General features: G+C 37.2%; 1 protein-coding gene across 7 annotated transcripts in view; it reads right to left on the bottom strand.

Moving 5' to 3' along the window:
* Nucleotides 1–8,711, bottom strand: part of LOC146450370 (uncharacterized) — a 75,760-nt gene extending 67,049 nt beyond the window's left edge. For 6 of the 7 annotated variants that reach the window (XR_014860307.1, XM_085100386.1, XM_085100389.1 and 3 more), the window contains exons 1-5: nucleotides 8,447–8,711; nucleotides 5,923–6,004; nucleotides 5,388–5,463; nucleotides 2,133–2,163; nucleotides 352–504 (exon numbers count right to left, since the gene is read on the bottom strand). Coding sequence is in view for 6 of the 7 variants with exons in the window: in XM_085100386.1 (XP_084956512.1) it covers nucleotides 352–504; nucleotides 2,133–2,163; nucleotides 5,388–5,426 (223 nt within the window). In the remaining variant the exon portion in view is untranslated. The remainder of the gene's footprint in view (nucleotides 1–351; nucleotides 505–2,132; nucleotides 2,164–5,387; nucleotides 5,464–5,922; nucleotides 6,005–8,446) is intronic. The other variant, XM_085100387.1, reaches the window with a different exon arrangement.
* Between the last annotated feature and the right edge of the window lie 3,053 nt (nucleotides 8,712–11,764).

The following is an 11,764-nucleotide window of genomic DNA, read 5'->3' as shown; positions in this document are numbered from 1 at the left end:
CTGTCGGCTATGGAACATTCTTCTGGCCGAACTGTGTTTTTAGAATTCCTTCATTATGTTATAATTATAAATTATTGGTCTGCTATATGATATCACTGTTCACAGTTTTACAACAAGAAACTTGATAAACTACACGAGAGAGCTCTTCGTTTTCTTTACCGTGCTCAGTCTTCTGACTTTACTGCTCTAACTGATCACATTCAGGGATGTGCCTTTTCTGAATGACAGGAATGCTCTCACAATAGCTCAAAGTAAACCAGTCTTTCGCTCGCGTCTTAGGCAGCACATGGCACAATAACGTCTTTACAGATATTATCGAAGAGGTTAAGAAGTTAAGAAGTTGCTACAAACCTGTCTTGGCGTCCACAACAACAACATTATGTCCTCTGCCGCGAGGGGAGTGATCCTTTCCATTCAGCTCTATGTAAGCAATACCGCATGTCCCTGGAGTAATACCTGGGTCACTACAACCCTCACTTCGAATATAAACATCCAGAAACGAAACTAGAACCAATAGTAATAGCTTTATTGGTACATCCAATCAAAATGGGTTTTCACTTACCAATTACAATAATAATTACAATACCAATTACAATAAAATCTAAGGCAAAGGAAATAAGAAGAGTAATTATGGTCAGGTTGTTTAGGTCTTGTTGCTTTATTGTCCTCTTATTACACTGTCGTGGTAACACTGAAAAGATGAATTTCACTGAAAGTGCGTTAATGTTCCATTTGCAGTAATTATTACCATCGCTGTTTGTCGGAAAATCACATTGGGCGATAACTGTTCAGACAAGTTGCTGTGGTCTCATTTGTGCTAAGAGTCAACACGCAACCCTCGTTGTAATTACGTCCTTTTTTAATTCATTTTCTTTGCTTCAAGATCCTTTTTGACTTTCCTTTTACAATTATACACCAAACAAATGATGTAGTATCTGTTTGAGTGAAGATCTTGTTTTTTAGTGTGTTTCTTTTCACCCTTCACCTCAGCTGATTTAGAATTTTTCTTAGAAGGTCTTTGCGTTAAAGCTGTAAACGGTATGTTACCGGGGTATATAAGTGACTTGTTCGTCGTACGTAATAATGTAAAGTGCTTGAGAGGCACCAACAAGCTCGTAGTCCCACGTAAGAAAACTACATTAAACTTTGGCTTAAAATCTACAACTTTTATTGGTGCCAAAGTGTAGAATTCTTTATCCGATGAATTACGTTCAATGACAATCCTTAAGAAATTTATGAAAATGCTGTAAGAGAGCTAAATTTGTGATGTGCAGTTTTCAATGATTCACTGTAATAATCTTAAGACTTAGGACTGTTTATTGTTTATTTATCGATATTATATATTATATCATGAGTTAGAATGTTAGTCATTAATTGATCATGTATGTTTTTTTATATTTGTTATATTTTTTTCTCGGCATATTAGCATGACTGTATTGCTAGGGGCCTAATCAGCCTCATCAACCCGAGTTGAAATAAAGTTACTTACTTACTTTACTTGCGTTGATAACGAAGGAAAAATTACGCTTCCGCACGGATCAGTCGCCGGGGGAGTCGAAAACAAAAGAGCGGCAATAACTTGAACAATACCCTTAATGTTCCCACTTTTTGGCATCTGAACATCCGCAATCGCATCGATAATATTTATTGCTTGTATTTTTAAAAAGCTAGGTGTCCTAACACTAGAAAATGAACTCAGTTGCAATTTAGTAATTGCAGTGGAGATGTCATTGTCCCGATGTCTAATTCCAAACAATTTCCACACTTGTCACTTTTTTCGCTCCGTGAAAATTTAGAAAATATTGCGTTGATCTCTTTAACTAAGTCAGGAATTGCTTGTAAGGGAGAAAGAATATGAACTAGCTGTGATATCCAGCAAGATAAGCCTAAGAAATTTCCTGCACCATGGCATCACTCTGATTTGTTTAAAAACTTAATGCAATAAAAATGAACATTACTAACTTTCGTAGAACACCAGGTGGTAAAATCTGACATCCCGTCAACATCAATTTTCTTGCATGGTCCTAACATATTCCAAGAACACTAAACTTCTACCGGGCTGAAGCCATCCCTGACCCAAACTAACTCAGGCTCCTTAACACCTTGTAAAAGAGCAATGAGCACTGACTTACCAGAGGCCATGACCATTGGACTTGCACAGGTCTGTTAATAGAAAATAGGAGACGAATTTAATCTTCATGCTTTTACAAACCAACCCCTGCGTCTGGAGAGTATTCACCGTTCGTTGAAATACTGTTTAAAAGTTAGAGACCGTGGAGCAAGCAAACTGATTACGACTTTTTCGATAGCGGATCGGCTTGTACCCTTTTTTCTGGATGTTTCAGCTCATCACTGTTATTACTATAAAAGGCTTATTCCTATTATCACCTCTGTCAACAAAAGCATTCAGTGATAAACATTGTCCTACTCTTTGAAACCCTACAAGGTCCAGGGGAATTCATATTATTAAATAAAACCTACAAAAGTTATCAATCTGGAAAAGTGCGAATCCAGTTTCCTAAATAGACCTCATTCACTTTTTGTTGCCCCGTTACAGACAAAATGACGGTACTCTAAGGATTGGTCTCTTTTAGAATTGGTCATATTCACTCTGGTACGCATTCTTTGCTTCCAAAAAGACAAAGGATTGATTCTCCTGAGAATATCACCTGGTTTGTAGTAGGCAATTAGCATATCGCGCGAATAAGGTCTTGTTCTACAGTTTGCAAACTCGGGTAATAACCATCGTTTTCAATGCCTTTTCTGGTTAGTTCTAAAGTTTTCTTAATCTTCTACAATAAAATTGCTTTGTTTTCCTTTTCGACCGTATAACTAATTAGAGCATTTTTAAATTCACTCCCAGCGATAAGACAGAAACACCTGCTAAAAAGGGGCAGAGTCAAGACCTAAGTTTGAGGGTTTGTTCCAAAATTACTTGTAATTTTAATTGTCTGAGTTCTATTGTTTCCTTGAACCTCAAAAGAAACTTACCACTCACCAGGGACCGCGCAGCATTTGTGCGATTGGGGGGGGGGGGGGGGGGGCTAAATAAAAAATCGAAGGCCTTTTTAGCGCGCGCTGCAGGCGCAAGCGTCCTAGGGGGGTCAGGAGGCATGCTCCCTCGGAAAAATTTTTAAAATAAATGCTTCTAGAATGGCTAAAAATACATCCTAATATATTAGACACAATGAATTATTTTATTATTTATCAGGCTAATAAACACCAAATTTCAGAACTAAAATAACAAAACATCAAACACAAGGAAAATCCCAATAATTACTTTTTAGCACGTTGACAAATCTAAATCGGTGAATTTACCAAAGTTGCGAAAACGGTTTTCATTTCGCTGGACAAATTCATTCGCTACATCTAGAAGCCGAATTTTATCTGTCTTGACTTGTGGGTATGCAATAAAGCTACAGTATTAAAACGTTGCTGTTTCATGTTAGCACGCAACCACGTTTTCACTCTTCTTGCCATGGAAAACGACAGCTCACCTATAGCACTTGTGGCAGGATTTACCAACAGGAGTTTACAAATAACAATAACCTCAGTTATCATGTGTCTCTCGTGATCAGTAAGACTCTTAACCACTTCAGTTCAAAACTTCGGCAAAGCAATTAATCTGCGCATCCTTGATCAACGCTTTCAAAATTTCGAGTTGGGAAAAAAGATATTCAGTTCTTACATCGTCAGTATAATTTTCTTTGATGTAGTCCATTTGTGAGGATAGTCTTGCAAGCTCAAAACGCCTATCAGAAGAGACTCCATATTGGAATATGCTTTGAAACTAGACTGATCAAAACGTTCTTAAATGGACGAGACTATTACTGATATAGTGCTTCAAAGTAGATTCTTCGATGTACTTGCTCAGGAGTCACAGGGAAGAAAGGCGTTCCAGTTCCAACCTCAAATCTTCCAGGAGCTCTTTTGTTTCTTGGTACCTCAGGCTCCGTAATATAAACATGTAGCTGTTTTTTGCGAAGCACTGTTTGATAAAAAGTTGCAAAACAGTCATCATTTTTGATCTTCTTGAGTGCATCCTTCGTCAGCTTGGCATTGTGTTGTCCACTGGTGGCTGACATGCCGGCTTTCTGTAAGGTCTCCGATAGATTATCTGTATGGGAGAAACTGATCCTCTGCCTCAAGTTTAATCCAAAGAAAAAGTCAAACTTTTTCATCTGTGCTTCAGACATCCAATTATTCTACCACGAACATCTGATTCTAGTCTCGTTTCAAGGCAATCATTCGATAGCTTTAACAATGCGTCATAATTGTCGATGACTCTTTGGAAACAGGTTGCTCTCACAGTCCACCTTGTTGCACAGAATTTAGTCAAGCCGGATGCTGAAATGTCTTCTTCTTCATCTTCCATTTCTATATTTGACTTAATTTTGCCGAGCAAGTTTCCGCGTTTTGGCGAGAACTTAACTAGTTTACAATTTCATTTGTGTTATTGACTGTGGCTGACAATATTTTGCAGTGACGCGTTGCGTCTTTTGATTTAGTCAAATTCGTCACTAAGTGTGACGGGGAAAAGAAACAGAACTTTCGCAGTTCCTTGCAAACTAACTCCCAACTATTGCACACACAAAGACCAGACCAGCAACCGGGAACTCCATGCCCTACTCTTTTTTACACTTTTAAGTTTAAGTTTAAGTTTAAAAACTTAGCAAATGAGCATGGCAATGTGTAGATGAGCTTTTTTCTGAGTATCTTGAATTTGCTTCGCAACCCCCGACCTTTTACCAACATATTGCAAAATTATTCGGGGGACAGCACGATACAAATTCAATTTCGTTTTGGAAATCATTCGCCAGAGAAGTGATACTGATGCGATTTCGTTAGATTTTTCTCCGCAAACCTCAACGTATGAATTTGTAACGTAAGACGAGCAGCTGTAAAGTTTGGACTAACAATGGTGCTGCATTTTCTTAAAGCGATGGCGGTCACACGCTGCACCTCATAACTTGAATGACTCATTAATAGTGCACCCTGAGACGAGAAAAATACATGCAATTTGAAATGGTTAAAGATCGGATATCCACTTTATGAATTATTAGTGAGTTTGAAATGTAGGATATAATTGCGAGCTTCAACTTTTTCTCAATTATTTTTAAATTCCTTTGTAGAACATTTTTAACGCAGAACATTTCTCGGGTTGTTCCCTTTCAGGTGGAATTTTAAAACTCGTGTTCAAAACAACATTTGTCTTATCAATGAGAGAGTGAAGGCCTTCTGAGCAGATATTCAATCCAAACCAGATTCGTTAGGTAGCCTTGAATAATCCTCCTCAAGAAACGCAGTCAGCCTACAGTGGAGCTGCATAATCCCAGCGACCGGCGATTATCAACTGCCGCAATAACTGTTTCACAGTAAAAACTCACCGCCAATATAAGCAGTATAAGGATCCATGTAGTGTTCATTGTTCCCTTCTTTCTTGCTTGCTCGTGCACAAACACACTGAAAATTTAAAACAATTAAACGAACTGAATTTCAATTTTCCATGGCCTCATTTAAGTCCTCAGGTCGAAAAACGAGCTGATAGATTACTATTATTTGAATTGATACGGAAGACGATCAGCCGGTCAGTTTTAGCCGCGTTTTTATTTACTTTCACGTCGGTCTCTCGCTCTGCTTAGGCCTGATAACCTTTCAATTCACAGAAATGCGTCCTGCCAATGTTGGCTGCGCACATCTCATAATCTAATTAACCGCTAAACAATAAGCTTGCACGGAAGTGAAAAGGAAGAAGAAAAGAAAATGAAATGCATTTCTAGGATTCCGTAGACTGATTCCCAAATGACTACGACTTTACACAGAGGAGTAAATCTTTAAAAGAAATTAATCATCATCATTTAATTCTTTAACTTAAATGGATATCAATAAACCATGATGAAGAAAGTGCTAACGGATACAAACCTCTTTTGTGATTTTTACTTTAAAAGAGACACTCGCTTCCTTAGCAAGAGAGTAATGCTTCAAGTTTACAAATCCTTGATGCCTAACACAACAAAACATACATTGCATAAATGCCAGCTCTATTTAAGCAACTTGTAATCGGTGACATAATTTTTTTTAAATAGTGTTATTGAGGCAACTGTAATCCTTGAGAAAAAATATTTCAACAGATAAACCATTAAAAGTGAACACAAATAGCGTAGAGACTAATTTAAAACAAAGTACACCAAAGTGAATACGAACTCTACCCAGTGTAGACAATCGGTTAAACGGATAATCGATAATATTCGTGATGGGAATAAAACAATTATAGCCGACCAAAGTGAAATCAATCAACGGGTAGGTGGTGGGTATCAAAGACTACCGATTCTTAAGTTACCTGTATCGGCTTTATCGAAAATATCGAATTTAATTGCACAAAATTTTCAGTCCATTTTGCGGTAACGAAATAGAGGAAGCAAGTAAACGGACGTTTCAAAACACTAATTACTACTTCTTCAAACTTTTAAGACAGAAAGCGCCTTAAATGCTTCGAGCACTTTTAAAATACGTTTCCCGTAGAACAACTCAGCGTTCAGACTGCCTACAACATGCGTTTCCTGGTAAAAAGTACGGAGTAGACCCAGGAAGGGATGGTTTATACTTTTGTCAGGGAGCAGCTTTGTGTTAAGACAATCAACATGGCGGAAGTCACACCGCTGGCAGTCACGAGAAAGGGTTTCCTCCGCGTTGCTTTCAGGCATAAACGCCAGCAAATGATGATGAAATAACGATGATGATGATGAAGATGAGTAAGAGTAATTTGTTGAATACTACTTACAGTAATCCACACATGATGAGTGGGTTGTTGTTACTATGACAAATAGTTACGTGAGCAAAACTAAACCTAATTTCTTCAACATGAATCCTATACATTTTTGCATAAATAGTAGCGAATAGGTCACCCACGGTATCCATATAAACACGCGAACAAAATAATCTTTGAAAAGGAAAGCTAACAGAGCATCAAATGTATCATAGGAAGAACGCGGGCTTAAGAAGGGATCATGGAATTCGGTGGAGCGTCTCTTGGCGTTGTGTCTCCTCAATTTCATTTCGGCTGCAGGAAATTGAAGGTAACCCTCCCCTTGCAACCGAAAATGTAGTGGGTATGTTTTTAAAAATACGCTCAATTAAAAATCAGCAGACTGAAAATATTTTGTAAATAAAAACGACATTTTTGGTTTATAATTTTTAGAAATATATCGTCGAAGGTAGATTCACCCACGACAGTGTTTCGACATATTCAATTGCCATCGTCAGTTGCTGAATATAGAAAATTGCGCTTATAGAGGGTGATAGGTGTCAACATTAAATACTACCATAACAATTACAGTATGTTAATAGGAGAAAGTTCACATCAAACCGCGCTTTCTACGCTTCTGTAGAGCTTGGCAACTAAATATGATTATGATCTGTCTCTTTCTGACTTTCGTCGCTTACAGAAGAGTCCTGCAAAAGCGTCAAGAGCCCACTCGGCAGTTGAATCTGAACGTTTTCGAGTTGTTTTCGTCACTGACATCATAGCATTAATTATTACCATCATATTCACACTTATTAAAGTTTATACACCACAGTTAGCCACTTATCTGGCAACTGACGATGGATAATCTTTTATCCGAAACATGCTTTGCGCCAAATTCAGTATTGCTAGGCTCTTTTTGGAATATTAGCCTGTGTATTGCTGCAACGAAGAGTCGGTAATATTGTACGCGACGACGGCTGAATATGAGCTAATATGATCCTATCCTGTCTCTTGCTGACTTTTGTCGATTAGAGCAAAATTCTATCGGGCTTTCCGCACGTTTCAAACCCCATTTGAACGTGAAATTTCTCAAGTTCATATTATGGTATTAATCACTATCATTATACTTTCATTTATTTAAATATGTTAATTAAAAACCAGCAATAACGTCAAATAGGAACACCTGTCCTAGGACAAAACTCTCACGTTCAAAAACATCTTCAAAATTCAGCAGCGTGCCGCGCTGCATGCTCTTCGCGGATTGTTTTGCTGTTGGAGGCTCTGCAAGTACAAATGTTCAGCTGGAACTGAAAAAGCCATTGATATCATTGGAAAAAACCAAACCTTACTTGTCATGTTAGTATTCAATGTTAATTGACACCTATCACCTATTATCTATCAGCGCAGCTGACGATACCATTTGAATATGCCTAAACATGCTTTATAAACCGAAAAATGTCGTTTCCTCAGTTTAAAATTTATGCTCGAATTTCTATTTTTCCTATAGCATTCCAATTTATAGAATAAAAATCCTACAAAACGTTGAATTTCTTAAAATAATAGAGCAGTTAGTCAGAGATGTCTTGTATAAATAAACGCTATTAGTCCAGAATTTTAATAACTAACACTTTAAGAGCCCCCAACTTCCAAGCTTTTATGATGAACAACTTAAGTTTAACTAAAGACAACAAGTTTACTCACCCCACCCGTCACATCCCATCTCCTTCCCATTTTTTCAACGAGGATCAGTGAGTTTCTTTTTTGAACCTTTCCATGTAGATCAGACGCACAATTAAGTCTCACCTTTTAGCTGTAGACGATGTTAGCAAGCCGTATGACTAATCTGTTCAGTGTTAGGGCCAACATGAAGACCTTAAGAGCAATCGATAAGCTTGAATTTCCAGAAGTGAATATCAGTGGTAGCAATACGGACCAATTTTTAGCAGCACTCTTACTTCCTCTTATTTGGTCGGCGTTTAATAATATGCTAAAATTGGGCCTAACCGCAGACCAATATCAGCGAACGTAATCAGGTGCTCTTTCTCTTATTTGGTTTCCTGCCAATCTCTCACAACACCGCCTGTCATTTGACAGCAAAGCAAATCTGATTGGCTGTTGGAATGCTCAAAGGTAGATATGCGTTTACCAAGCTCAAGTTTTAGATTCGACCCCACGACTAAACCGTCGTTTGCGAAGAGGGAGCTTGTTGAATTGCTTTTGTTAATGTACGTTTTATCGATTGTGGACGCAATTATACGCTTTGTTTCATATATCTTTTGTATAGAATGCATAGAGGTGAGAAAATTCTAACCAATATTAAATAAATGTATTTGTATATACAATTCTATTTAGAAATTTATGTTTGAATTATCTGGTTTTGACGTCGAGTCACCCTGATAGGTAGACGATGAATATCTTCCCACAAAAATTTCAACATAATTAAAATTAAAATAATTGATAATTAAATTTATTTTAATTTTACCCACTAGGGTTAGATGTAATATATCACGAGACACATTGTTTCATCACATATCAATCCCCGAGAAGATAGTTGAAAATACGACGCGTAGCGGAGTATTTATGACGAAACACTGTGACGAGTGTTTGATATAACTTCTCAAACAAACACATTTTGAAGAGGAAAATAATGATGCAAAAACGAGGAGTTTTTCATCAGATATCCAAACACGGCACGGTGCATGATTTTCTTTGTCTTTGGCTTGTGAACTATTAGTGAGTTTGAGGAATCTTTTTCACCATACGTTAACAGATTTTTTGAGACTTGAGAAAAGTGAAGTGACGAAAATTCATAATATTTTCATTGGTTTCTTTATCTTGATCAAGATCTTGGGGTGATGCGTGAAAGCGGCCAAGCTAATACTCCTCATCACGAAAAGTGTTAAGAAGGAGTTTTGGCAAAACATATCACTAAGTATTGGTTTTCTAGCAAAAAATATCATTGAGTAAACGTCTGAAGCTTTCCTTCAGTAGCATCTTGGTTCACTAGTAAAAGGGTCAAGTGAGGCCTTAAGCTATGGCATTTTTTGTTTAATTGCGGCCCTAATGATGCCGTGGATCGGTGAACTCTCGGAATTAAAAATAAAATAAAATAAAAAGTACACTACCTTTCAAAAAGGCCTCGTTGACCCGTTTACCCATATCATTGAGTATTGTATTGTTTTTTTTTTTAGCAAAACATATAACTGAGTATTGTTTTTTCTTAAGCAAAACATATCATTGAGTATTAGTAACAAGGTAGTGAGGCTATCTTTGAAACCACTATCGTCAAAAATTCGAATCAAAGTGGGTGGGACAAATGAGCTGTCCATCCTCTCATTGTTTTAACCCATATCTGATTAGTTCAAGCTGTCAGGCTACATCAAAATGGCGGAGAAAAAGGATTTTATGCTGCCTTAAACACCGTATCTTCCATAGATATGCTACTGAAAGTTAAAAAACGGAAAATAAAAGGGAAATGACGGCTTGGGGAAGTGAAACGTCTCATCGCTGAGAGAGAAAACGTTACGGTCATTTGAAGTCCATTTTGTCATTTTACCTATCGCAAGATAGGAAGCCGTGACACTGGTTTTGTTAAAGCTTGCCGCATATTTTCTTCAGTGGCTGATTAAGAGTTCTGCTTAGTTCTATTTGCTAATAGTGGATTACTGAATACGTTTAAAACGCGTTCAAAACACGTTTGAAACGCATTCAAAAAACGCGTTCTAAACGCCTTTGAACCGAAATTTAAAGGTTTCCTGCCGAATAAAGTGTCGAAATAATGTTCCGAAAGGTGTGATCGCAGCTAGATAAAAATGTGAATTCTGAAGTTTTGTATTCTCCGAGAAATTAAAAACTCTTTCTCACATATTTTCTGTAATGAGAGGATCAAAACTAAGCCCAAAAAATTCCAAATATCAAGCTTCGTTTGCGAATGTCGAATCTATTTTTCTGGCGATGCTGAGTTTTCTTTCGGATTTCCTAGTTTAATCCCTTCAATCTTCGTGTTTTCTGCATATGGTGATATTAAGAACTTCAAATGTTAAAGAGAAGTGATAATGGGCTGCCTTGATGAGGCTGTTTTGGGGCCTTTTTTGCACTAGCAGGCAATAGCACATAATTTAGGAATTGTCTTGTAAAAGTCCGCACAAATATTTGGTCGAAGCAATTTTCGTATTCAAAGTTTGTATCCGCACTCGAAGCTATTTACACTTTACAGTCTGTCCAATCTGCTAACAGTGGAAGCACTAATAATGGTTTTACGAAAAAAATGATTGACAAGAAAAACACAATTTTGTTTATTTAATCGATTTTGTCCACATCAACCCGTCTTGAACAAAATTTGTAAAGTCGTGACAAACCATCCGCATTTGTAAAGCGTTCACTTGATGATGACAGAATGTTTGTCTAAATAAACAGATTTTTCGCTGTGCGGAAAGGCCCTTTATTTCAAAGAGATCTGATGCGAAGCCATTATTCATTACACAGCTTGAGATACGTGAATAATAAACTTTAATCCATTGTGTGAATGAACCACCGAAATTCAAAGCTCTTAGAGAACCAAAGGTCTTGCTGAAACCAAAGGTGGTAATTAAGCCGGAAATGTTTAGTGTGTTCCATTACGCCATTAATTGACCTGATTATATCAAAGATAGTTGTGCCACGAACGAATTGGTTTTCATGTATATTAGCACTTTTTCTAATTTGGTTGCTGAGGATTTGAAACACTTTTATAATCAACACCCAGTCAAGAAATGGGTTTCAAATTATCTATGTATCTTCTACTCTATACATACTTAACTTTATACTATATTTTTGTAGCTACCTTATACAGGGCTATTCTGCCATAACCAAAAAAGCACAAAAATAAATACAGCTGATATAAAATAAGAATTATCATTTAAGGACGGTGCCTCCTAATACAGCTGTATTTTTCCATGGTTTATGACTATGCAGGAAACGCAGACCTCAGCAAGGGCTTTTGAAATCGAAAAAGAAAATCGGGGACAGTCATACGTTTTT

This window comes from Pavona decussata, unplaced genomic scaffold, assembly GCF_977016875.1.
Source record: "Pavona decussata unplaced genomic scaffold, jaPavDecu1.1 SCAFFOLD_468, whole genome shotgun sequence".
NCBI classification, from domain to species: Eukaryota; Metazoa; Cnidaria; class Anthozoa; order Scleractinia; family Agariciidae; genus Pavona; species Pavona decussata.
The sequence above is the reverse complement of the archived record's forward strand: the minus strand, read 5'-3'. Positions and strand labels throughout refer to the sequence as shown.